Raw genomic sequence first — 27,806 nt, 5'->3', positions numbered from 1 at the left:
CCGCCTCAGCGCAGCGCCCGGGGCGGGACGGGGAGGGGCGGGGCGGGGCGGAGCGGGCGGGGCCGCCCGGTGCTTGTGTGGGGAAGGAGCGGCGGTGCCTGAGGCCGGCAGGCAGCGCCATGTCGGGCCCCCCGAGGAGCTACAACCCCTTCGCCGAGGAGGATGAGGAGGTTGTGGGGGGGGAGGAGGCGGGCGGCGCCGAGCGGCAGCGCTACCTGCAGCGGGAGGTCCTGCGGCGCTCCGCCGCCACCGCCGACAGCACCGCCCGCTCCCTGTCGCTCCTCTACGAGTCGGAGCGCATCGGCGTGGCCGCCTCCGAGGTGGGTCCCGGGGGTCTGTAGCGGTTGGGTTTGTGCCTGTCTGACCGGGAGGCTGCCAGCTCTTCCCTCGCTAATCGAGGCGCCTGCCGGCCGGGTTGTTTTGTTTGCCAGGCGCTCGGTGTCACGCCGATTAATCACTTCCTTCGTGCTCACCGGGGGCCAGGCCGGGCCCGGTTGCTGCTAACGCGGGTCCTGCCCCTGGAGTCACCTGCCCGGGGCCGGGCCTGCCAGGGCGGCCTCGGGGAGCTTCCTGCCTCGTGATTCGTGTGTTAAAAACAGCCTAAATGAGGAATTAAGAACTCAGTCTTGACGCAGGGGTAATGGTAAAACAAATGGTGTGGGCTTGCTGCTTGAGGGAGAAAACAACCGCCTTTAACAGTAATTCCCCAAGCTCTGGTGAGAGTTTGAGGACAAGCCCTTTGCTGTGCACTAGTGTTGGCTGTGGGCAACTCTTCTGCCAAAATTAATCTCAAAATTAAGCTTTGGATTACTTTAGAATAGTATTTGTGACACTGAAATAGAAAATAACACAGCTGTGTATATCAGAACTTCTAAATCTTGCAGTGTTAGCCAAAAAAATATTCCTGCAGTGTGAAAAAATCTAGTTGTGTTTATTTTCTTCAGTTATTCGGTTCATAAATTATCTGAAACACCCCAGTAACATGAAAATAGCATCCCTTGTTAACTAAAGTGTCATTCACAACTAGAAATAGTTCTCATTTCCCTGCCATAAACCTTTGCGTTTCCACTACTTTGCCCACAGAGGACAGATACAAACATCAACCTGACAAGCGGCCAATACAGAAAATTCCTGGCTCCCCTTTGTGGTACCTGTCAGGAAGCAGGCATCGCACTGATGAGGGTTTTATAGCTGGTTAGTGCTACAGCTGACTAGCAGCTCGATTGAAATGCCCTGGAGAAACAGGAGTGAGTGAAAAGGCTGCACTCCCTTAGAAATCATCTACATAGATGGAAGGAATGCTCTATTTTTCTTCAGAATGTCTGTTAAAAATACTTGATGTTTCAGTTTATCTTGGCTTTACTAGCTTCCTTTTGTCTGTCAATATCTATTAGGAGCTCGTACGTCAAGGAGAGTCGCTGAAGCGCACAGAACAGATGGTAGATAAAATGGACCAGGACTTGAAGACCAGTCAAAGACACATAAATAGCATTAAGAGTGTTTTTGGGGGGCTGGTTAACTACTTCAAACCCAAACCTCCAGAGAGCAAGCCAGAGCAGAATGGAACTCCTGAATATTATGGTAATAGTAGGTAAGGAAAATAAACGTTTCACTTGGGAATGATAGTACTTTCTTGGGCTCAAACAGGAGACCTGTCTGTCATCAGAAATGTTATGAGAGATTCTGGATCTAGAACAGTTTTTCTGAAGTAATTTTTAAAGTGGAACCTTTTTCTCCCCAGTAATCTGTAATTAGCTTATTCTGTTGTCAGAGTCCTGGCTGTCTCCTGTGTGCATGCACACTTACGTTACTTGGTCCCTTCAAGTACCAGACTCCTGGGGAGAGAGAGGGTTTCCTCACAATGTCGCCAGTTTCACTTGTGTATCTTTCCCCTAAACTCCTCACCTTGTCCATCTACCTTTTTAACTTTTTTTTGAGACATTTCTCACATCATCTCTGAAATGTCACCAGAAAATCAATTACAAATTTGTTGATTCTGTAAACTCCTGAGATGGTGTCTGATTCCCTTTTTCTTTAACTCTGAGAAAAATATTTTTGTATCCCTTTATATTTGTAGTGCTTCTAGTTAAATACTATGTATGTTTCACTAGTTTTTATTAAAAGCTGTAAACGAAAATGAATTGCTGTGAAAGTACCATCTCTTACAGTACTTGTCTCTCTTCAACTGAGAAATTTGTGTACAGCATTACCAGGCTGTACACATGGAACCATGGATTGATTTTTTTTTTTTAATTGTTACTATTTTCTTTCCTGGCCTCATCTTCCATTAGAGATAATGAATAGATTGCCTCCAACACTGAAGATATGATTTTGTTCTTGACATCAAAGCTTACACTATTTTCAGCACTAAAGCAACCAATTCTGCTTTCACTGAATACAATAAATTATTGTAAAGGGACTTGTTGGATTAAGTCTAAAAAAATATTTTTCTTGGATAATTTTGATGCTCATTCTTGTTTAATAGATCTAGACTGAAGCCTGTGGTCCATAATAGTATTTTAATTTTACTCTCTTTATTACCAGATTAAAAGAAGCAATGATGTCTAGTAAGGAGCAAGAGTCAAAATACCAGGAAAGTCATCCGAACTTAAGGCGGCTAGATAATTCTGGTTTGTTAACTTTATTTTATACTGAATGTCTGTCATCAAAGTGGAGGGAACTTGCACAGTGGTGAAGGAGACCCTTTAGCCTGCCCAACTGCTGACTTGGATTGCTACCCAACTTCTGGAGATTGTATCCCAGTGTTTGTGACTTTCAACTCTAGGGAATTGTCTGCCCCTAAACCTCTTATACCCATCCTGAAGACTTGAAAATTCTTACTTGCACTTGGATTTTATCTAGCCCTTCCTGCAGGGGATTTAAGCTATATGTAGTAAGGACTGTAGTGCATCTACAGATGTAAAGACATCTAGTGCTTATATTTGCACGGAGGAGATTCTGGCCAAGAATCCACATAATGTACAGCCAGCCTTGTCCTACATTGCCAAAATATTGACTTGTACTTTGAGGTTCTTCTTTTTAACCATGGTTTGCAGTAGTTTTTGTATGTGTTTTCCTTGTTATTTGCAATGTGAACTATAACCCTTCACAATGAAGTCCTTACTTTGTTTGCACAAGGAACAATTCAGGGTTTGGTCTTGTTCCCATTCTTAGGAGCTAACTTTGGATTACTTTTATGTACAAAGTAACTGTTACTTCTTAAATTGAAGTTTTAATTATTTAGTTTAGTGAGATTGAGAAAGCTGCAGTTTATAGTTGTAGCTCTGTAAGGCACAAAATACTTTTTGGTAACATCAATCTCCATTCCACTCCCTATAATATTAAAAGTCTGACCAACAGAGGGCAGAACTAACTCTCTGGTGGGTTTACCTGAGGGACTGCTAAATGCAGATAGAAAGCAGGTAAGCCTGTTTTTTTGGTTGTTTTTTTTTTTTTTCATCTCTCGACTACTCAGCAGAACTACAAAACGCAATTCAGCAGAGTAGTTATAGCTTAATAACTGTTAATTTTGAGCATGTCCTATAGATAGAGAAGTTGGACTGCTTTTGATATACTGACTAATAGGTGATAAGATTTCATGGCATCTGTAGCCAGACTAATTTTTAATAGCCCTTCTAAAACTTGATTTTTTCTTTCTGTCTTTTTATTATATAATACTCTGTACTTTATGCTCTTGGCAGACAGTGATTTCAGCAACATAGATTTAGTTACTTCAGTGCAACGGGATGCCTATCCAAAGAATCAACATCTGCGAGCTTACCACCAGAAAATTGATAACAACTTAGGTAAGTGAAAAAATTGAAACTGTTTGACATAATACAATTTTTAATTTTTGGTTCTCAAGCCAGGGAGAGAATTTCTAAGCAATGTGTTCTCAAGAAGCACTTTTTTTTTTTATAGCTCACATACAAGCTTTGAGAATAACAACATTTACTTGTAGACTCTTTCAGAACTATAACCATGACAGAATCCAACATTTCATTGAGGCACGCGTTATTTGAATAGTTCTATGCTGTGGGATGTCTGTGGGTCAACTACCTGCACATATTAATAACAAATCTGAATTAGAAATACCTTTCATGTGAAACCAGCTAGAAACAAACTGGGTAGGATGCCTGCAATAGTATAAATCTCTTATGGAAACAAATACCCTATTTCTCCATTAACACCAGTGACAGGACCCGCGGGAATGGGGTCAAGCTGAGGCAGGGGAAATTTAGGCTTGACATCAGGAGGGGGTTCTTCACAGAGAGAGTGGTTGCACACTGGAACAGGCTCCCCAGGGAAGTGGTCACTGCACCGAGCCTGTCTGAATTTAAGAAGAGATTGGACTGTGCACTTAGTCACATGGTCTGAACTTTTGGGTAGACCTGTGCGGTGTCAAGAGTTGGACTTGATGATCCTCACGGGTCCCTTCCAACTCAGGATATTCTATGATTCTATGATCATTATTTTAACTCTTCTACATGCTTGTGCTTTATAACTATTAGATTTTGAACTGCCCCTGAACAAAGAAACTGGGAGAAAAAAACTACACCCAAAGCATAAGTCCTCTTGGATCATAGATTGACCATAAGAAAAACAATCTCACTAAATGTGAATATGCTAGCAAGTTTCTGTTATTTGAATGAGAAAATGGTGCTGATGTATCCTATAACATCTGTACTCAGGATATGAAAATATTTCTTTGAATCATCCTGTAAGTGGAACGTCACTGGGACAGGCAGCCTAATTCTTCCATTCTGAAAAAAATAAATTATTAAACAGATAGTAGTAATATTAAGAAGGAAATAATGCCTCATATTGACAGCCAGATTAGACCAGTATGGATACTTATTAACTCATTATATAAAGCTTGCCACCTGTGTTGAAAGATGCATACAACTTATCTCACTGACAGTTAAAACCGAGATATTAAATTGTACATCAGTTTAAACCCAAAGAATCTGCAACTGTGTGCAACTTTGGAAAAAAAAAATGCAGAAAATTGAAGAATGAAAAGGCACTAAATATTTCACATATGAATTTGCTGCATATGTTTTTTTTAACTTCAAAAAATATTCAGCTGATTTTCTCTTGTTTTGTAGTGTATATATACAAAGTGCCTCTTTGCTTACATGTGTTGCTGTTTAGCTAACCTAGAAAGAAGAGATTTGAAGGAAATCAGAAAGGAACAGATCAAAGAGAAATAATCAAGTATAAGAGTTAGCGGAAGCACATTTATTCTACCCCCAAGCCATGCAAAAACTTACTAGCCTCAGAAGCATTTGTACCAATCAATCATGCAATAAAAGTTTCCTTGTAGCCAAATTAGGAAATGTGGAAATTGATTTTTTTACATCTGATAAATAATTAACTGATTAAATTTTAAATTTTCAGTGTATTGATGATATCTCTGCATGAAGAACGTTTTAAAGCGGGGGAAAAAGAAAAGTTAGTGAGCACATTGTGCATATCGACCTGAGAAAAGATGTATCCCAGCCTTCTATAAAGTATTTTTAGAAGTAGAAACTATATTGCAGAATACCTCATTTTATAGGGATACAATTTGGTTTTAAGCATTTAACTTTTAATGGGAAGGAAGAAGGAAGTGGTTACTTTCTGACAGAAATTCAGTAGCCATGTCAAAAGATTGCTGCTTCCACTATTAGAGAAGGCTTGGACTTGAGCAGTCTTAACTAACATTTCCTAAATCCAGGTTTTGGAGAAGAGGGAGTTCTGATACCACACTGTTTAAACGGATGCTTTATACTGCTTTGAATCCTTACGGTCAATCTCTGTTGACAGATGAGATGTCTTCTGGGTTGAGTCGTCTGAAAAACCTAGCTCTTGGTCTGCAGACAGAAATAGAGGAGCAAGATGATATGCTGGATCGGCTAACCAAAAAAGTAGAGACACTGGATGTCAATATTAAAAGCACTGATAAAAAAATCCGACAACTTTAAAGAGCTTATAGAAATTTTTGTCCAGCATTAGTTCTTCTTGGATATCTTATCTCAACAGATCTCTTTAAAAAAAACTTGGACAATATCTATTAATTTTTTTTCTGGTATGTTACTGATTTTGTTGCCATTAAAATTGCATAATCTTAAGTGCAGCATAATACCTTAAGTTTCTTCATAATGTACATAGGAAAAGTGCACGCTGAGTAAAATCTCTCAGCACTCTGTTAATTCTTTTGTGCTGGATACCTTTCTCAATTGCATTACATTTTGAATTAATTCAAAATTGCATAACTGTGTGTTGTGTGCGTGAAGGAATTCTGAGTCTACAAAGCTTCAGTGTCCTTGGCCTGAAAGTTGTGATGAGAAAAGTAACTACATTTCCCCTCTGTTTTGGGGAGGGGTCAGGGGGAACAGAATGTACTTCTTTGTTCAGAGCAAATGTTGCTAATTCTGTTTACCTACAGCTATTTAAAATTCTGAAAAAAATGCCGATTTCCAGCTGTAAAAATAATTGTAAGTGACTGTCCTCTGGCATTTCTGGAGCTTAAGGAACAAACTGTTCTATGGAAGTTGTAAATTGTTAACTATCAAGGGTGTCATGCAAGAATGATAAAATCCTCTGCTTTTTTACTTTCCAAAGACCTCTTTTCCCAAGAGGTGGAAGAACAGTGGTTGTTATGACTGTCAGTGAATGCTATCACCTTTATGTTATTATCAGTAAAGATCTACAGGGGTATATTATGGTTTACACAAAATCTTGATTGACTGACAGAAACCCAAAAGGTTTGGGTAACATTGTCATCGTCTAGTTTTTATTTTTCTGCCCTTTCTCAGCTTATTCAGGTACGTGGTTATTTGAAAGTAGTTTCCATTTTAGTAGTTTCCATTTTCTCCAAGTGAAGAATTGGACTGATACTGTGCGAACAGATCATAGATCATTCCTTAATTTAACATTTACTTCAAATAAAGGTGATTAGGGAGCGAGTAGGTGCTGTGTCCTCCTTGGTAATGTGACTGGTTTTAAGACGCACAGCTATGATTGGCATACTTCTACATAGGCTTAGCAGGTATAAAAAGCTTCCGCAGATTAAGAAAGGTTTTAAAAAGTTTGAGTCTTCCAGATAAATGTTCAGCCTTCCAGTTTGTTTTATTCTTTATTACACTAAGTATCACTGTAGAATAAAATAGTTACAGCTCTACTCCAACCTGAAGACATGACAGGGAGAACTAGATGTCTGTCTTGAAAACAAATAAGCTATTTCAGTTTGGAGAAGACCCCTGTCAGCATTGCAACTCTTAAATATCACAAATGACAATGAGTGACTAAGACGACATAACTTCTTTGAGCTTGTATTGTGTTACCTTATAAATTAAATTAAAACATTGATGTTCAGGACTGTCAAGCTTGCATCCTTCATGAATATCACATTCAGAGTTTCTCCTTTCTTTAGTAAAAGGAACTGTCACCTTGAGCTGACTTGCTATAAAGTGTACCAAGTTTAAGGAAGCACAGGAAAACTGAAGCCTTTCTTGTTCTACAGTGTCTCCTGAGAGTTCACTTTTAGAAAAATAAATCACTAAAAAAAAAAGCTACATTTCTTGAGCATAGTATTATGAAAAAACAGGCATATATTCCTGCACTTACCAGCACAGTACAATTGTGATTTAGATTGAAAGTGAGCCTCGGTTTCTCCTTACCTTACTGTTGTCATTGGTTTTGGTCCCTAAAAGAAATGTGCCTCGTGGAGACTTAAAACTTTGAGCTATTAGCATCTTTATTAGTTTTTCAACTTTCACTTTACATGTCACTTATATTCATGTGGAAGCTTGGAAAACCTTATTAATGACAACTTATCTACTTTTGTGAGTGTATATCATAATCAAATTTCTTTTACTCTTAGAATATTCATGAATTATATGATTTAATGTCTCAAGAAGGTCAATAGATTTATTTAGGAAATTGTGCCAATCATTAGTTTTCAAAATCTTTAAGTACCTCAGTGAAGGAATATTGGAATTGAGTGTACCTGTTTTAATTTTGTATTTGACTCTCCCCTTTTTATTAAAAGTAATTAAATAGTAGCATTTGCATCTTAAAAATGATAAATCAAGCCTGTCGAGAATAGAGGATGTTAAAAAAAAAAAAAGCACAGTAATTAAAAACATTCATTTTAATTTGAAATCTGCCTTTATCTATATGCAGCTATTTAACAATTACATTTTTTCCAAAGTTAGACTTTGGTAACTAGGTTGTAGGCTGAGGTTTTCTCCACTAAGTTATGGTTAATGAAGGAAAAATGCATCTGGAAGATCTAGTTATGCTACATGTAATAAGAAATGTGAAGCTTGAATCCAAGCAAAAATTTCGACTGATTTAAAAGTATGTTGTCTTTCTGATGTAAGCTCTTCCTTTTTTCATTCTGAATTGTTTCATGGAACGGGCTCAATTTTTTTGGTCAACAGTTTATTTGTATCAGCCTTACTAAATGTTTCCTGCATTCTGGATATCTCTTGATGCCTTTGAAAACAAAGGCAAAAAAAGAGGAATAAAATAAATAAATCCCTATTTCTGCTTTGAGAACTTTATGATCTGAGCAGACTAGAAAACCAAGATCTCAGCCATGTGGAAGTTAGAGGCCTAACATTTCATCTCTTCTAACAATTCCATTCACAGTCTCAGTAACATATGTCTTTGTTCTCTTGCTATGTAGGCTTTCCTGTGCTATTTATTTGTTTGAGAAAACATGTTTGTTTGTTTTCTTGCTGGTTAGGCTTTCCTGCTCTATGTATTTTTGTTTTGCTTAATAGCCTTGTTTTAAAGGTCTACTTCCCACATTGAGCTTTCATTGTTGGGGGAAAAAAAAGATTGTGCAAGGATATAAATGAGTATCTGCGACAAAATGAATTTGCTTTCACAACTTACACAAAGGTGCTTTATTCTTTCTGCTGATAAAGAAGTTTAACTGATGTGAAGAGACAACTCTATTTTGTAATAGTGATTTTTTTTCCTCATTAGAGTAACTTTCTATCCTGCAGGAAAGGGAAATTTAAAGGAGAGAAAAAAAAAAAAAGACGCAAGTTTTGCCTTTCCAGGAAATGTCACTTTATATATGTTATGAAGGACTTTCTGCAACTTTTCTTACTATTTCCTGATATGACATACAGTTCTATTTCTTCTTGGATACTTACATTGGGTTTAGGACTTTCAGAAGACACCAGTGCTAACCTGATAAGCTATATAAATTGTTTTGCCTAAATATTCATGTTGGCGTAGAAATGGGTGTCCTTGCAGCCACATAGCTCTGATTAATTTTACACTTACTGGCTTGAGTAGAAGTTTAATACTATGGTCAGCATAAGAGATCAAAAAACTTTTTTCAATCTTCTTTATAAAAGGGTATTTTCTTGCTTCTAAAAATTTGCTAATAAATTTTGAAAAAGTGTTAAATACTGGAAACATAGTAAGATACGTTTTAAAAACAGGAAGGAAAGGAAGTGGGAATAACCAGATACTTGGTTACTAGTTTCCTCAGTGCATATGATTTTAAATTGCTTGAGTGTTGAATTAAATACTGTAACAAATGATATGTGTCTGGATTTTCGTCTGTACTGCAAAGATTTGTTGCTGTGCTGAACTCTTTTGTCTTACTGAAATCACTGGGACACTATATTATGTCCTATGAGGACATAGCAAGACTTCAATCTAAAATTTCTAATGAAAACTACTGCCTTTATTTGGTTTATATACAAATGCTGTCTGAAATCAGCTGGCCTTTCCCTGAAGAAGGTTTTACAGCTGTCGTTCTGTTTTGTTTTTTAATTTGTTAAACTTACCTGAAATATTTGGCTGCCTAGTATTTTTTGTGATGTCACTTGTTAAATGGTGAAATAGAAAATACCTACTAACCACTCTGCCTTCTAAACAGACAGACTTTCACAGGCATTTTTTGAGGCATAATGTCATGTGGAGGAGACGTATTAAGTTTGACTCTGAAATCTGGGTATTAATTTCTTGAATCACAGGTAGTATTAATTGTGTCTACAGCTTTTTTTTTATTTTAACAGTACTTTAGTTCTATACCACCCAGGTATAACACTTGCTTTTTCTTTTATTTAAATGCTAAACTGGACTGTACTTCATCAGTTTAGGAAACTGAATTAAATAAGTGTTGAATGGTAAGATGGTCAATAAAGGTGCTTATTGTTAATGGAGAGTTTTTGCATTTATTTTCCATAATTCTTTCATTACAATTTCATTGATACTTCTGTCCCATAATAAGATCTGTTAATGTGCTGGGCATATTCTGTTAATTTTGTGTCAAAATGGAAATTAGTTTGCAGCTGGTGGGTTTTGTTTTCTTGGAATAAAAGAAGGGTATTACCCTACTGGGTGGCTCTTGAGTACGTTTTCTTAGATCCTGAAAGTGGAATGCAAACAAGCATTCATTTATGCAAAACCTTAACTTGTGCAGACAAAATAATCCGAGATGTTGCTTGAAAAGTGATCTTGCCATAGTGCTTGTTTTCATCTGGAGTATCATAAACTGGATATATATACATGAAGAAGGCAGGCAAGATAGGAATAAGGCTAAAACAATTGTACAATCTTGAAAATTTAAAAGCAACAGGTATGTAATATTCCTGCGTGGTCCCAAATTTGCTGATTAAGTCCTCAGAATGTCTTGACCTTTAGCTAGGTTCTTATCTGTATGTGAGAAGAGGAACTTGGCTTCTGAATTTCCTTTTTCTTCTTCATAACAGAGATGTAATTTTCTTTGATACCATAAAGCCACAGAAGTGCTACTATAGAAGCTCTGAAAAGGGAAAGTCTGAATGCTAGAGAGAGTGACCGGTTTTTAAGATTCAAAGAACTGTTTTCCTGCCCTTGTGCTGAGAGTTCTCCAACAGACGGGATCTGAGAGCTCTTCCATCTCTGCACCTTATTGTTGCATATAGAAAAATCAAAACAATGCCAAGAGTACAGTGGAAGATTGTAGACAATGGAGTGGTGCAGTGAATTCTGAGTCTCTGCTAGAAATATTCTTAGCTTGCTCTACTTGCATGGAGAATCAGACAGTCAGAAGAGAAGAGTATTTCATACTGATTAGTTTATGGCTAGTCTGGCATTTCAATCCTTTTGTGCTTCCTCAAGGACTTCCTTTCTTACAATGCAGTCCCTGCCTTTCTGGGAAATGGGGTGGTAAAAAAGATGCTCATACAAGTATGAAAAAATGGGAAGAGCAGGTGCTGTGCTTCAGCATGTCTCTTTTTCCCCTGCATCTGAAAAGCAGCTTGGTTTGGTTTGATTTTAAAGGAGGGAGTCCTACAATTTGCATTTTGGTTTTGTACATCATATATTGTACATTGCTTCCAAATAAATATGTATATTTGAGATCCAGGGATCCGTGGATCCAGAACTGATGGGCTGATAAGGCTTACTTGGAAGAAAGCAGGGAGGTACCCCCACAATAAACAGTTGGCCAAATTGGGAAGACCCCTGGAGGGGGGCCAGGCAGGGTTTTCTAAATAAAGTGACCCTGGAGCCCTGCCTCTGCTATAAAAAGTCTAGATGGATTGTGACTTTGTTGTTAGCGAGGCAGAACCTTCTAGAAAATGGCATTCCAGCTCTCTCTGTGAATGTTTTTGGGAAAATAACTGTCTTCCTTGGCATCTGTATTCTAGTTGATTCTTCATTTTCCTCTATATTAATAAATCTGTTCTTTCTGTTAACGGATAGCAGTCATTTGCCAAAGACAAGCTCTGCCTGTAGATCAGTACTCCGAGAAACTGCTACATTTTGTATTGCTTAGAAGAAACCTTTGCCTGGCCTCAGTGTGTCTCACAACCTTCCAAGGCAGCCAGGGGAGCAAGAGGATGAAGAGTGCCACTGAGGCCATGCTGTATTCATTAACCCTTCAACACAGAAAGATAATGATACAGTTTGGAATGCGTTTGTTAATTAACCAGGTGCACATCTGCCCTAGAAAGTGGGAAACCCTGCCCCTAAATTTATAATCTAAGAAAAGGTATGTTAAGACTTGTGAGGAAAAATCAGAATTTGTCTTCCTCTGGCTTTATTCAACAACATTTCTTACTGACATTACATATTTTGTAAAATTGATAAAATGTAAGCTATTTACTCCATTTTTTAACCTCTCCCTGCATTCAATCAAGTTATTAACGTAACATTTTGCTTCTTCTAGCTGATTGTTTCCTATGTCTTTTCCAACTTCTTCCTTGTTCTTTAATTCTTTAGATTCTATCCACCATCCATCTTACGGGGATGAAAGAGCTAACTGAAGGTGCTTGTATTCAGTACAGTCTCATTGGTATACCAATTCTGCCAGTCTAATATTACATCGAGCTCAATTATGCGGGTACTAAAATTTGACCTTCTTGTCCTAGGATTTGAGCCCTAGATTTCTCTTGGAATTTCTGTGTAATACCAGTGTTTGTTTGCATCTAATATTCATCTGCTCAGTGGGGTTTACTGGGTAGTACGTTTGAGTGCCTTTGAAGACAAATTCCTGCAGGAATTCCCTTGTGAGAGGTAACTGAGAAGGGTGGTAATGCAGTCAGTCTGTTCTTGGCTTCCAGTAGGATCCACAGTAATGACTACAAAGTTACTGCATACTAACACTCATAAAGTCGGTCTTTACTGGCTTATTTTCACTGTTGCCTTATGTGTGGATTGGCCAATCTATTTATGTCTCTGCCTACTGGTCCACTTGGATGATGACAGGATGTTCCTTCCCTTTTCAAGTGATGACTAGGCAGAAAGGCAGCCAGGAAATCCAGCACATATAAATACTGAGGCTACACAAAAAAAAAAAAAAAAAAAAAAAAAGTTAAAACCTGAGTGCATCCACCTGCCCATGGAAAGAGCTTTGCAAGGGAGGGACAGCATCACCCTGGAACAATGTATACAGAATGACCTGGACTGAATGTCCAAGGACTTGTCAGTAGTAATCTGACTCTTGTGGAAAGCCAGGAATTCTTAAAGGTGGGAATTTGATGGAGACTGTGAGACAATCCCAGATTCAAAGTTCTGCAGCCTTCTGCCCTGAAAATACTTGAGCTGCTCACTCAACACTGCAGGGGAGACCTGTGAGTCATTTCATCTGCTTCATTGTACATTTACTGTGTTACAGGCTGTTGACATTTCTGGCTTTTATTTTTATTCCTAAAGTGGCATGAAGTAATACAGTACAGATAGGAGCTAGCAGTATTTGTGGGCGCTGATCCTCAATCCTCGCCTTTGGCATTATCCCTGCCTCACCCGATGTGCTCCAAATGGCAGCAGAGGCACAGTAATGATGCTGCAGCCTGCTCTGCTCTGCTCTGGCCAGGCTGCCGGCTGTGGCCTCCCACCTCCGGTCCACAGGCTCTGTGTTCAGTTGTGACTCACAGAGATACAGAGAAGATGTTAATTGGAAAATACTGTGGTACGAGATGGAGAGAAGGATGTTCTCTAAGGGACACAGTTGCACTAATTCAGTGATGTGTTAGTTTTTGTTGGTACGCATTTAGCAAGAACTGATGCACCAAAACTGGACTGCAACAGTAAGCAAAGTACAGGTGGGAAAACTGCCAGAGTCCTGTTACCAGTGCATCAACCCTTAATAAAGCACAGAACAAATCAAATAATCAAACATGCTACAAACTGGCATTTATGGCACAGCCAAAGTAGCCTTGTTCTCGATATTTAAAAATGGCTTTCTAGATACATACAGTGCTTTAGTAGTGGTGCTTCCTCCCTCTCTTAATTAGGTGGCAGTGTCTTCCCAATCAAGGAAAAACATCAAGGGAAACAGTTGTGCTGAATCGCAGCAGATGCAACTTTGCTTTGTATGTATGTACTTCCTCTTAATGCTTACTTGCATCACTTAGGGAAGTCTCCTCCTGTATCAGTACTATTTTCAGAAATTCATGTAAGTTGTAGCCCAACTCCTCTGTCTGATTTTACATCACTACTGACACTGAAAAGTGTGTTATTTTTCCATAGCCATAACCATCAGCAACTTCATGCGTCATCCAAGCAATGCATTCATTACCAAAATTTGTATGATTTAATAATTTCCTGGCACGATGATCCCAAAACATGTGGAAGGGAAAATAGAGCCTGATTTTTTTTTTTTCCATCTCCAGGTGTTTATTTGTTATGGACTACATCCCTGCTCTTGACCCTTTTGAATAGCTCATTGTTGAGCTGTTTCTACTCCTTGTCCAGCTCAGTGCATGAAAGTGCATGGTCAGATTGTCATCCTTGCAGCTGAAAGTGGTGGAGAAGAAGCTTGTTCTTAGGCATCTGATGCACCTGACTGCTCTAACATTTCCAGCTTCAAATTTCTGGAGCTGTTTTCATTCCTGCAATCTCCACAAGCTAAAGACTTTTTTTTTTTTTTTTTAATTGCTTTACTATCGGGTGTTTGAAACACAGTATTGAGGCCTTATTCCTCTCTCAATGTAACATGTGCTATGCTGGGTTTACAGCAGCAACCTGCCAGAAGCCTGAGGATTTCAACAGTGCCCAAGAGAGGTAAGATGAACAGCACAACCAAAGCAGCTATTCACTATGGGGTACAGCAGGACATTACTGGTTTCCTTGTATCATTAGATGCCAGAAGCCAGTGGCAATAACAGAGCAGTGGGGCCTGGGTGCATTAGAAGGCAAGAAGCTATGTCCTAAATTAAAAAGTGTGTGCTTAAATTTGTGCATATTTCTTAAGCATGTTGAGAGTCACGTTAAAACCACTAAACTTCCTTACACCTCTATGGTAGGCGTATATAGACATACTTGCTGAGTCAGTCTGATGGTGTTCATGATCTGCGTGAATCCACAGGGAGTGTCTTTGCTCTCTCAAGCATCAGGATTTCAAAGCCAAGTCCTGTAAGAACAATTTTAATTTGGTGTTTGAGAGAACCATTAATTCCAGTTTATCCTTCCTCAGAATAGTGGTAAATAATGGAATTGATAACATTTGGAGAGATTTCTTAAGCCTCTACCACCTTGTTATATACCCACCCAAAACTACTTGAACTGTCTTTCAGGAAAAGGAAGAGAACTTCTGATGACGGTCTCAGATGTTCTGTTATTTAATTGTTCAATTATTCATAGGCCACGTAGTATAAATATATAATTTAGTTTTGACTCTCGTCAACTGCTCTGCCATTTTAGTACCTCTGTTGTAGTACGGAGTGACTGGAAGGTTGCCAAGTAAAAAGGAAGTCTGTGTGTGAACAGCCGGGAGGGATAATATGTAAATCTGGTGGAAAAAGGCAATTAAAGGCAGTGTTGAGATATAATGGAAAATAGACAATATTGAGCCTCATCAGAAATACCAACATAAACAACAGCTACTGTACAAAGTCTCTGAAGTGAACTTCGTGGCTTTAAATAACTGCATTCTACAGAAAACAGATGGATTATGAAATCTGCGAGCAGACTTCCAGAAAACAGCTTGGTCTTCAGGAACATGTCCATGTTGATGTTCAGCATATCCTCCTGGCACAAGGGGACAAAAGGCTTCTTTTCCCTGCTGTTGTATTTACATAAGAGAAAGGAGCTGGAAGGTTGGATAAAGTGCAAGCCAAATATAGCTGAAAATAATACTACATGTCATATGTAACTATGAATGGAAATGAATAGAGAGGAAGTGATATCTGAGATAAGCAGTGTAATAAATGCTAGCTCATTGCTTTGTAACCCAACAGCTGAGGAGGTGACATACTGATCAAACAGAATCAGAAAGCCCTGCCTGAGCACAGCAGGGCCATGCCAAAAGCTTACCAGAATCTTGGTATCACCAGCGAACACAACTGCATCATTTTTGACAAGAGTGGTTAGACTGAGAGGGGACGGACCATTCAAAAATGTTTAACTTTGTATTACAAATGAGGATGGATTCAAGCTGTATTTTAATCCCACGGCCTGGTTTGGTATCATTGATCAAACAGCTCAACATGGAGTTTCCTGTATGCTAGCAAATGTCTATACATCCATTTGTTCTCCTGCTCTGTGAATGAGTACGATCAGTCACAGCGCAGACACAGCAAACCAAGCTCCCGTCTGCAGACACGAACTTGGCAATATGCACTAACTGAGCATAGTTCTTGCATCAGGCAACACATCATGTGCTGCCTCAGTCACATTCTCAGCTAGAAGAGAAACATGCAGATATTTAAGGATCTTTGGGAGGACTCACAAAAGCGGTGTTTCTTAATGCGAAATGTGGTTCTTTCAACTACTTAGCTCTCCTCTTCCAGCCTATCCAAAGAAACAAAAGAAGAGCTGCTTATTATTCTTAACAGTTATGTTTCAGTCCTCATAAAATGTAAGTGGATAGAAACACACAGACAACTTCTGATGTGTTCTGGCAGCATAGCCGTACTTGATCCAGCATTTTAAATACGCCTACACTAGGCTCTAGTTGAGTTTGAGCAAGTGATTTATGGATAGCCAGGAAGGAAGACAGAACTCTGACACTGGGACTAGAAATCATCTCTTTGCTTCCTGGATGCAGTATTACATGATGCAGAAAGAGGGAGGCAACAAAAAGCCACTGCATAACTGGACCTCTACATGTTCTTTTTGAAATCAATACTCTATTAGATCACAATATTCCATGATTAAGACCAAACATCTGCAAAGTACGACCACAATATGCTAAATAAATATTTTAACTAGCACTTTGTATGCTTCCCCCCTTTATTTTTGCATTTGCTAAAGACACTTTGTATATTCGGAATGGCATAGTTTGCCAAAAAATGATACTGCTTTTTTTATGTTGCAGGCACCTTTTAGGCCTTTAGAAAAGCAGGAAGTACTGAATACTTCTTAAATTCAGGAAGATCTTTCTAAAAGATACACATTTCTAAAAAGACCGGATTGCAAATTCCCTCTTGTGTTTGTAAAGGCTGCCTCTGCACCATTTTTTTCTCTTTGTTTAACATCCCCCAAACGAGCAGTATCAGTTACACAGCAAGCACTGGCATAAAGGGGCACAGCTGCTTTAATCGTTGTCTCATCTAAATTTATTCTAGTGACAGGTAGCAAAACTGCTATTATATTGCTTCTGGTAGCACTGGTAGGAGTATTTTTAAAGGCAAATTTTTTGTTCAGACTTTTCATTATGAGGACTTCAACCACACAAATCTGTACTTACCTAAATTTTATTCAAACTTAGCAGTCTTGTTTGTTATTTTCTGAAAAAATCTAAAAGGCAGCAAATGTACAGCCATTGAACCTCCCTGGGAAATGCCTTTGCGTTGTGTTTGTGTCTCAAAAATTTCAGTTCAGACTGAAGTTCCAGAAAAGCCAGTCTATTTTACTTAGGTTATATACGTCACTAGGAACTATAAAATGTAATGAACTTCCAATAAAACCTGTTCCACAAACAATTCAAGACTGAGAAAGCTGGGAGTAAGAAAATTAGGATGACTTCTGTCTTGAGCTTCCTGAAATCCTACAAGACAATAGAAGAAAAAAATATATATATATATAAAATATATATGAATATATATGAATATATATGAATATATAAAATATATATGAGCATGAATGTCAGCGCACTACACAAAGACAGACACGGCTTCTTTAAATGGAAGAGCTTCTGGGAGGAAAGAAGGCTGTATTGCTTACAAGTTACAAGAGGTTTATATATATATATAAACCTCTGTGTTACATAGATTAGCACTACATAGTACAATGAGAACCCATTTGTGAAGGGGAGAACAAAGTTCAGAATGGTGTTTTCAGGAGCACATTTCTGAACCAATCTATCTTTAAGGTTAATGCAGACAAAGGTGCGGATTCCTACAAAAACGGGAATTTGGGCGTAAAGTGAGCAGAAGTATTTCATGAATAACCAATCTAATGCAAGAAAATGCAAACCTTTGTCAAAGATTTTATTTTTTCCAAGATTTGGGTTCGTTGTTTCATGGATTTTCCAGTAAGGATTGAACTCTCTCTTCAGCCATTCTGTCTAAATAAAAGTCTCTATCCACATTCTTGCTGCCTATTTTCATGAAACTCACAGAAATACAATGTCTGTGAGCCTATTCCTCTCTATCACATGGCTGAATTTGGCCAGTGGTCTTAAAATTTACTGTGGTGGGGAAAAAGAAACAGGAAAACATAATGAAAGCATAGTCGTAAAAGTCTTGTTTCCTTCTGGGGATGGGGGGAATTTGCAGCTGATGAATTTAGCAAGTGTTTCTTTCCAGGATTAATAGAAGAGAAAATACATTGTAAAGGCCCTACAGAAAATTAGAAGTCTGTTTACCATCTGCATGTTTTACTACTGTCCTCTAAAATGTAATGGGGTTTCTGCTTTTCTTGGCTTTATTCTGTTTCCTGGAAAATAGAAGAATGTTAAGAAAATGAACACTGGGGTTTCCTTGTCAAGGGTCTGTTTCAAAGGAAAGAGCTAAAAGGCCCTAACAGCCAGTATATTCAGTGTTTCCCAAATCACCCTATCAATCTGTGATTAGAAAATATTGACTTATTCAGTCTCACTGTAGGGCAGAGGTAATAACCAGAAGACGCTTTCAGGTTGTTTCCATCCTCGTATGTTCATAGCCTATTCACGCTCACTTACTGGTTATTCCCCTGAATGGTATTTAACCACTCAGCCAATTTAGGCTAAGATTTTGTCTGTTTATAATTAGAGCTAGGTTTCTGTCATTCCAGAACTAGTGAAATTAGCAATAGATGCAAACTTGATCTATATTAGCTGCCGCATTTCATTAGTTATATTTTCAAAGAACATGCTCACCCCCTATCCATTTAATGGATATATTGCCAGAGAAAACACTCTGAAGGAATTCAGCTTCTAAAAATGTTGACGTAGCAGGCAGCCCTGACCCAACTGTCACGATTTTGAAGACAGACGTTGACTCCCATGCCCTTTATTCTGCTCTGCGTCACTGACCAGTAGAACTGTTTTTACAAGGTTAGGCTGAAAGAGTTGCATTTTCAGCTGCCTTATCCATTGCCATGCAAGTTATTCAGCATCTGGGCTGCACACTCTGGAGAATGCAGGTGTCCAAAGAAGAACCAAACTCCTGTAAGAATGCAGAGAGAGCATGAATGTCAGCGCACTACACAAAGACAGACACGGCTTCTTTAAATGGAAGAGCTTCTGGGAGGAAAGACGGCTGTATTGCTTACAAGTTACAAGTAAATTATGTATCATCATGGCATCAGCTCTGTGGGGGATCTGGAGACCTCCAGCCTGCACTGCTACTGCCTCTAGACACTTCTGTTCATTTTGACATTAAATACCATCAGAATTTATCATCTCCAGCTGAGCTTTCCATGAGCAGGGATCACAGGATGGGGCTTCACATACCAAGCTATAAATTCATGAAGTGACCTTTATTGAGAGCATGTCGGGAGTTAAATCCACCATAAAAGGGGATTTCCTTTAAATGCTAAGTGTGTACAGCGACATTTCCCCACCAGAGAATGAACTAGAGGGAATTTAAACATGAAGCACTTACCTACTGAACAATGCTGCTGCAGAATCTTTACATTTCCAGTTGCTTTTTCCAAAACATTCCACACACAATTTTTACCAGCCTGCTGTCAGGAATTTGCACAATGTCTTACAAAAACCACAGAAGAACCCCATCCAGAGCCACAAAGTGCTTGATATGATCCAAGGCTCAATGCATTCAATCAGAACAACAGATGGGGCAAGAATTGAATTTCAAGGGAAAAGGACATTACTGGAATGGAATTTTGTACTAAAATGGAGAATGACTCCAGGACACACACAGGGAGTCAGTTCTGGGGAGGAGAAGATGAGAGGAGACAGCTCTGAACTCAGCAGCAAGGAGCCTGCTAGAAGGAGAGAAGAGACAGACGGAAGGAAAGGGGAGGGCTCCACGGTCTCCAGGAGACAAACTGGAAAAAAGTCCAAGGAGTGAGGGTGTGGTTTGAAAAACAAGGAATACGGTTTCAAACTGGATCCTGAAGCAAATAGGGCAGTCAGTAAGGAGCTTGAGATGCATGAAATGTAGATTTTCTTTGCGAGAACCAAGTCAGAACTTTTGGAGCTGCAGTGATGCTCTGTCTTTGCCACACCACCACACCTTCGTGCTGTGTGCCTAAGGTCAGCATTGACACCCAGGCTGCTCCAGCCAGCTTGTGGCTGGAAACAGATGTGGATCAAACTTTCTACATTCATTGCTGTGCCATGTGCCTCAGTTCTCCAGCAGTTCATGGCTGGTCAGCAGAATGGACATGCAGGTCCAACCCGCAGACTCCCTGTTGCTTGAGGCTTTATTTGTTCACAGCTCATAGGCTCTGCTGTCAACAAGCAGGCACCTTCTCATCTAGGCCAGAATATGTGCAAGTGCCGTTTTATTTCTTTACTCAAAACAGTAGAGTGGCCAAGCTTTTGCAAATTGAGCACTGCTGTAATTTAACTGTGATTTGAACTGATGTTGTGGAGCAAGACTCTGAAGCAAACACTTAAGAGAAATGCATACTGCTTTTCCAGTGACACTTCTTTGGCTGATTCTGTGGGAAGAAGACTAGGAACATGCACTATACGTGGAACATTTTGCCATTTAAATAACAGCCCTTCCAAGTCAAAAATGTAGCTCTTCTCAGGGCTGTTCCCAAAGACTGAAAGGGAGCATCAGTCTGCCATCCATAGGAGGAGCCAGAAAACCAAACCTCTGGAGGAGAGCAAGCTCTGAAAAAAACCAGAAACATTTACTAGAAGCTTTTCCATTTGTGCTGTTAAAGGATTGCTGGGGATTACACCCTCATCAGCTCTTAAGTGCTGTGGTTCTGCCATTACGAAGGAGCAAGTAAGGAGTTACTTAGTCTGAGGGGTACTACTAGAGCAAACACGTAGAGGCTTGAGACCCTTTATATTTCCTTTTTATAGACTATAAACTGTAGACGAAATGCCTAAATGAGGCAAGTAGTGCCTTTCAGTTGAGAGATCCCAAACTAGAAACAGAAAACAAGGTTAGAAGACTCAGCTAAATCATCCACACACCCAACCAGCTGTACAAAGGTCAAGATACTTAACTATGGAAGTTCAGCTAGCTGCAAAGTGGAGAAAAAATGGCAAAATACTTTCCCTATGTTTTGATTTGTGTCAAAATTTAAAACTTTCAAACAAATAATTCTTTGGAGCTGATCAGGCTGCAAATAATCTAGCCCCTGTGATCAGCAAAGCAAGGTATTACAAAAAACAGATATTTAAACACAACAGTATAAAGAAGGTACAAATGAAGAGGAAGACATCAGTGTGCCTAAACCATGTATACAAAGTAAGATGCCTATTCTACTACAGAAAGGAGGGGGTGTTGCTATTAGCAGGCTTTGGCAAGCTAGGTGTGGTCAGGAAGCATTGTTTTATTAGGACTGGATTGAAGAAATAGAGCAGACCCTTCATTCTAACTATACTTTGAAAGAGCCTTGACTCCCTTAGCCAGTGATTCCTCTCGTACATGTCCGCAGTTCAGCATCAAATTATTAAGAGTGACTGCACACAGGAAACAGTGATTTTGTAATCCTTGCTAATAACAGTATCTCAGAAAAAAACTGATGCTGCCGTCCTTTGTCACAGTCTTCTTTAAAATACAAATGTAACATAAAAATGTACATCCTATAACTATGTACACTACTTAGAGGTCGTACTTCATTTATGAAATAGATGACGAAAGCCTATGGCTCAGTTTTTTTTGTTTTTTTTTTTTGTTTGTTTGTTTGTTTTGAACAGAGCTAGTTAGCTATAAAGTTTGAGAGCAAAAGGTATGACTGGAGCTCTAGATAAAAATAATTAGCCTCCATAAAGTGATTGTGAGGGAGTGCAGTTGGATGGAGGCAAATACAGAACATGTTTACTGTACCAAAATGGATTGGTGACAGATCATGTCCTGATGTCGCACTGATGGTCTTGTTTCTACAGCGCATTTGGCTTGCCTTTGTTTAGGAACTGATAGAGCTAATGCACTGTAAATAAACTGCTATCAACAAACCAATGGAGTAGATGCGACTCAACCCCCTCCTGAGACCACGTAGAGAAAAAACGCCTTCTCTACCCTGGCTCCATTTTTCCTTGCTTTTGAAAGCGCAGCCCTTGGTGCCTAAGGGGATACAGACCCCAGATTTCCCGAGGGATGTAGCAGTAGCAGCACCTCGGTCTCAGCACCTTCTGCCACCATCCAAGGGATTTCCTTGGTCCATTTGGAGACCTTCAGGTCTCCCACACATGGCAAAAGGCTCCCCATGGCTGCAGCCAGCAATTGTGCGCTTCAGGAGAAACCAACGTGTCTCGGCACTGCCATGCCTATGATTCCTTTGGAAACCTAACCCAGTTTTGGTAATTCCCAGCTCCGTGCACTGAAATGAATGAGGTTAAAATAAAATGAATGAGGTTTTAAATTGCAATATCTTTGGAATTGTTTTAATCTGCCTTCTGGTTTCGAGTCTTCAGGGGTCCCTTGTTCAGTTTTTCTTTGCAACCCACAGCATGAGAAACTCATTTATAAAAAAATAAACCAGAGATTGTCCCGTAATTTCATGTTTCGCAGAGCTGGGCTCTCTGGGAAAATGTAAATAACACGATGCTCAGGGTGAATGCTAGCAACACAGTAGCAATCAGTTTTCATCTCGAAGGATAAAACCCAATTTCTGTAATTTCAGAGGAGCACAACACCAGGAACGTTACCTGCATCGCCCCCACCTGACGCCAGTGGGCTAACTGGGAGCGAGGCTCTAAAAAAAAAAAAAGAAAAAAGAAAATGTGCTGAAACACCTCAGTGTTGGACCCTTCGCGTCGTTACTCGATCCCTTTCCCATCTGCGACGCCGACTGTCGGGGGAGGGCTCCCCATTTCCCTTCGGAAGCCCCACAGGACCGGGGGGGCTTTGCCTTTGCCAACCCACCTGCGAGCATCCTCGCCCCCGGGGACCCACGGCCGGCACCCCCAGAGACCGCGGGGCAGCTTTGGGGGCCGTAGCCTGGGAAACCCCCCCTCGGAGGGGCTCCGTGCGGCTGAGGGGTGGAAAAAAGGGGCCGGGGGGGGTCCGTGAGGGGAGTGTGAAGGGAGCGTGAGGGGAGCGTGAGGCGGCCGCGGCGCCCACCCGCTGTGGGGAGCGGAGGGGGGGGCGCGTCACGTGGCTGCGTGTGGCAGCTGCGGAAGGATACCTGGCCGCGGAGAGCCGAATGGGGGGGGGTGAGGGGGAAGCCCCCTCCCCTAGGAGCTGCCTCAGCGGCTCCGCCACCCGGCGGGAGCCCGGTGGTAGCGGAGAGCGGCGAGGCGTCGAGGACGCGGGGGTGGGCTGAGGGCTGGGCGGGCGAGCAGGTCGAGGGGGCGAGAGAGAGAGAAAGAGGAGGCGGCGCTGCGAGAAGGGACTATTTACTCGAGGAGCCCCTGGCAGGCTGGTGAGGGGCGGAGTGATCCCGGGCCGCGGTGAGCGGCCCCGAGCTGAGGCAGAAAAGGGAGGCGAGCCCGCCGGGCTGCCGGCCCCGCCAGGGCACTGCGCCTGCGCCGCCTCCCCCTCCCCTCTCCTCCCTCTCCCTTCTCCCCTCCCCGCCGCCCTGTGAGGGGTGCCGCGGCGCCCGCCCGCCCTGCCGCCACCACCGGCCCCTCACCCCCCGCGCCCCTCACCCCCTGCGCCCCTCACCCCCTGCCCCGGCGGGGAGCTCGCCCCCAGCCATGGCCCAGATCCTGCCCATTCGCTTCCAGGAGCATTTCCAGGTGAGCGCGGGGAGGGGGCTCCCCCCCCCACCCCACCCGGCTGGGTCCCGCCCTGCCCCTCAGAAGTGAGGGGGGGGGGGGGGCGCTGTGAGGGGCCGGGCGGTGCTGAGGGGAGCCCCGGGGGGGGGCTGCGGGGCTCTGCCGCCTCCCCTCAGCGCCGGCTGCGGCGTGCGGGGCGGCCGCGATTTGTGCAGAGTCACTGGGGGACGGAGCTGGGGGGGAGCAGGGCCTCGGGGGGGCTCCTCAGCCCCGGGGGGGGCCGCATCCAGCTCGGGGCCGCGCTGCGCTCCCCAGCGGCCGCCGGGCCGGGGGGTGCCGGGGACCCCCTGGGTGGCTGCGAGGAGGAGGAGGAGAAGGGGGGCGGTGAGGGGGGGGGCTGCGAGGAACCGCCTGGGGTAGCAGCCGCTCGGCCTCCCCGCAGCCTGCTGAGGGGAAATGGAGAGGGAAAGTGGCTGGAAAGGACGCGGCCGTGCTGGGGGCAGCCGCTGGGAAGCGCAGTGCCCGGGGGGGAGGATGCAGCCGGAGCTGTCCGCGGGTCCCCGTGGCGAGGGAGGGCCGGGGGGGGCCGGCAGCCCCCCAGCCGAACGTGCAGTCGGAGGCAGGAATTAAAGGAATTCGCTAAATGAATGAGAGCACAGGAAGTGGACTTGGCAAGTCATCCCCTGCTGTCTCCGCACCGCCCCTGGCTGTCAAATCAGGCATCCATTTCCACGCGGGCACGGGGGGCTCGGTGCCACCGCAGCACGGGGGGATGGCTACGGCCAGGTCCAGCCCCTCTGGGGAAGGGGTTTTGGTTGAATGTGGGAGCTGTCCTGGCCTTTCTGTAATGAGACCGAGCCTGGGAAAACAATGATAGGGCGAGTGAGTTCCAGAAATATCTAATCTGTGCCAGAGGGAGCGCACACCTGTCTCCCCAGAGCTCCCCAAGCCAAGGGAGTTTCACATAGGGGAGAGCTAGGCTGTATCTTCCCCTTCCCCCAGCAGCATCCATGGAATAGCAGCGATTGTAGTAACACAAGATTAATTCATGAGAGCGACTGTGCAGCAGTCTGAGTGAGAAAGTTGGGATCAAAGCATTTCTGGTGTCAGGCTCTCCTTAGGGAAGAAGCATCTCGTTCTCACAACTTGAAGCTCACAAATGTAACCCGTCCTGCTGGTTGTGTTTGGCCTGTACAGTAATGATGGGAGAGCCTAATATCATACCTAATAAGTGTGCTGCTTTGCATATTAAATGAATGTTTCTGTGAGGGTTAGTTCTGCGTCTTGCAACACTGCCAATATTAGCGCTGTAATACTTCTGTTTTGGGTGGGGGGCTAGCAACATCCCAAGGGAGCTGTACTGAAGTCACATTCTATTTTTTGCTGCCACCTGCTTTTGCTCCTAAAGAATTTGATCTTACTGGACGGATGAGACCTCTGCTTAAGGGACTTTTCCCCCAGCATGGAAGCTGTGTGAGGACCCCTGCCACCAGCGTTTGGGACCAAATTGTTCTTCAGGATTCACTCTTCCTCATTCCCCCTGCTGCCCCCCCCGGAGAGCAGTAGCTCCAAAGCAGTGCTCTGCGGATGGGGAACTGAGATTAGTAGCTGGGAACAGGAATGCAGTCAGCCTTCTTGGTGTTGCTTCTGCATTTGTCTCTACATGGCAGGAGAAATGGGGAGGGAGATCAGAAGGAATGTGGGAACTGGTAGTGTTTGCTCTGGCTGGATATCTGAAGTATGGTTTTATCAGCTCTAACTTCTTATTATGTTGTAAACATCTCGACTTGCTGCTTATTGTTGGCTGGTAGGGAATTTTCTTATGAAAGGGCTAGGCCTTCACTCCTGTTCATAATGTTTTATTATAATCCATGTTTGCCTTTATCAGCTTAATCTTTCTTTTTTTCCAGCTTGTAGCCAAGCCACTTCCTTGGAAGCAGTTAAATTGCTATATTTAAAAGGAGTAGTATGACAGATCTATTGCACTGATCTATGATGTTAAATAAAAAGATTTTTTATAATTGTGCTGTGTGTCAGTGGTCCTGTATCGAGTCTTTCTAACCTTAAGTCAAACTGCGTACTGTTTGTATCTATTTTAATTAAATATGGCTTTAAGAAGAATAGCTTTTAACTCAATTTCAAATTCAGCCTGTTGCTGATGGAACAGTATTTCACTTATCCTTAAAGTCTCCCCTGTACTTCACTGGATGGAGAAATGATGGATGCAGAAAGCATTCTTCAGGGAAGCTAAACATAAGTTGTAGTGCTGAATACGGAATTCTTCTCTCCTACTCTCTAGTTGGAAGTGGATAAATGATGATGTGAACTGAAGCAGTGATCTTGGTCCACGTAAAATTGGAGGAGTGCTAGGAATCAGACTGTTTACATTCCTTGTGAAGCTCACTTTGCTTTATGTTGATCATTCTTCTGACTGAACTGTAGCTTCCAGCTTGTGCAGGGAAAATGACTGTCAGTCACAGTGCACATTAAATCCCAAATTGCTAGAGCTTGTACATTCACCTCTGGTATGAGCATATGAGCTGTAAGAGGGAGAGCAGCTACAGTTAAAGATACCCAGGTACTGGTGGGGCAATACTCAAGCTGAGAATGAGCTCATCTGTTTTACTCTTTCTTTAGGTCCACTTAATGCAATCAAACTATATAGTTTTTATTTGTGAACTCTTCACAAATCCATGAAGAACCAGCATTTTGCTCATCCTTCCCACAGAGGTTATCATAATTAACTTAAGTAATACAGCAAGGGATGGGAATAAACAAAGGGCTTGTTCAGCTGCAGCTTCTGTTGGAGCAGTGAATTATAAATTTACCAGATTGAACTCTTCCAGTGGGATTGTAGTTTACAACCTTTTTCTTTCCGTAGTCATAGGTTTGTTCTTAAAAGCTTGCCTTCATCCCCTTGTGAGCTTCTTTCAGTTCTCACTAGCAGAAATCTCTGCTAGCCTGTGCAGAAGACATTGGTTATGACAACTCTGAGGTTTCTAGGTTGGGAGCTTTGTCCCACAGTTTTACGGATATATGGACCTGTAGGCAGGCTTCTGCTTTCTGCTGAGTAACTCATAAAGGCTTTTAAACACAAGCAACTAAAAAAGAAAAAATTGTGCATGATTTATGCCTTTGATGCATAAGTTTTATGCATCTTGGTGCAGCACTGAGAAGTTAAAAGTATCTGGGTCTTAAACATAAAAGGATGTAGACTTATGGACAAAACCACTTTTTTTTGAATAGCCTGAGATGTCATCTTAAGAATTACTATCTGTTGTGCAATAGGCATGACTGAGCTGAACTGTAATGGATTTCAGAAGTTTGCTTTGGCTAGGCATGTGGGTGTAAAAGCACTCAGGATGTTTTCAAGCTGCAAATGACTTTTTTGGACTTGTATTCAAAAGGTAGGGCTAAATATCATGACTTGATTCGGCTGTTTAGTGTAGAAGACACCACATTTGTTCATATTTGGGTTGAAAAGTGCCCTACATGTTGTGGAGAGGCTTACTGAATGGATCTAGTTGTCATCACTGACACACAGGAACAGGGTTTTGTGTTGGGAGTAACCAACATTTAAAATGGAAGTGTAATTGGAACTAAAACTAAAACCTGTGATCCGGTGGTCTTGCATATTTCAGTTCTTGCGTGTCCTTAATGTCCCTTGCCTGTCAAGATTGGAACAACTGTAGCAGGAGCCAGAGTGGGGAGGGGATGTCCAACAACTGTGCGTGTGATTCTTACTGGGCATGTGATTATAACTTTATACAGCTACACAAGTGAAATAAAGTGTTCTGAGAAACTATTACTGTGTTCCTGGTTTGTATAATGTTTTAAATGATGCACGTTCTTACTGTTCTAGCAGGCAGTGTTTAATATTTAGATATCTATAGCTTCTGTCCAATCTTAAATTCCCCAAGTCATTTAAACTCCAGGACTTAACTGATGATACAACCTAAATATTTGGGTGTCGGTTGTATTTCCCATCAGAGAAATGGGCTTTGTTTGAAGACTCTGTACCGGTGTCTGCGTTGGTCTCTGCTCAGTCTGAATGTCTGCACTTCTACAAAAAGAACTGTATTAGAAAGCCCAACATTTAGAACTCATGTAAAAGCATCAGTAAATAGGGATG

General features: G+C 41.7%; 2 protein-coding genes and 1 long non-coding RNA gene across 18 annotated transcripts in view; 2 read left to right on the top strand and 1 right to left on the bottom strand.

Moving 5' to 3' along the window:
* The first annotated feature begins 24 nt into the window (after positions 1 to 24).
* SNAP29 (synaptosome associated protein 29) lies at positions 25 to 10,178 on the top strand. Its single transcript, XM_005021166.6, has 5 exons — positions 25 to 320; positions 1,395 to 1,591; positions 2,545 to 2,630; positions 3,702 to 3,806; positions 5,809 to 10,178. The coding sequence occupies exons 1-5, from the start codon at positions 120 to 122 to the stop codon at positions 5,964 to 5,966; spliced, it is 747 nt and encodes a 248-aa protein (XP_005021223.2). The 5' UTR covers positions 25 to 119; the 3' UTR covers positions 5,967 to 10,178.
* Positions 10,179 to 11,058: 880 nt separating this feature from the next.
* LOC106017607 (uncharacterized) lies at positions 11,059 to 23,393 on the bottom strand. 11 transcript variants are annotated; one of them, XR_011803733.1, is made up of 6 exons: positions 23,143 to 23,393; positions 19,470 to 22,710; positions 18,743 to 19,031; positions 18,251 to 18,321; positions 17,132 to 17,431; positions 11,059 to 16,233 (listed from the first exon to the last, which is right to left on the bottom strand). It is a non-coding gene; the product is annotated as an uncharacterized lncRNA (long non-coding RNA). The 11 variants fall into 11 exon arrangements; XR_011803736.1 differs by having other exon boundaries at positions 11,059 to 14,854; positions 15,148 to 16,233; positions 18,251 to 22,710; XR_005269754.2 differs by having other exon boundaries at positions 18,743 to 22,710.
* CLTCL1 (clathrin heavy chain like 1) overlaps positions 23,393 to 27,806 on the top strand; it is a 37,029-nt gene continuing 32,615 nt past the window's right edge. For all 6 annotated transcript variants that reach the window (XM_027469926.3, XM_072024257.1, XM_027469924.3 and 3 more), the window contains exon 1: positions 23,393 to 23,695. In XM_027469926.3, the coding sequence (XP_027325727.1) occupies positions 23,654 to 23,695 (42 nt within the window). In that variant the 5' untranslated portion in view covers positions 23,393 to 23,653. The remainder of the gene's footprint in view (positions 23,696 to 27,806) is intronic.

This window comes from Anas platyrhynchos, chromosome 16 (genome assembly GCF_047663525.1).
Source record: "Anas platyrhynchos isolate ZD024472 breed Pekin duck chromosome 16, IASCAAS_PekinDuck_T2T, whole genome shotgun sequence".
Lineage (NCBI taxonomy): Eukaryota > Metazoa > Chordata > Aves > Anseriformes > Anatidae > Anas > Anas platyrhynchos.
The sequence above is the reverse complement of the archived record's forward strand: the minus strand, read 5'-3'. Positions and strand labels throughout refer to the sequence as shown.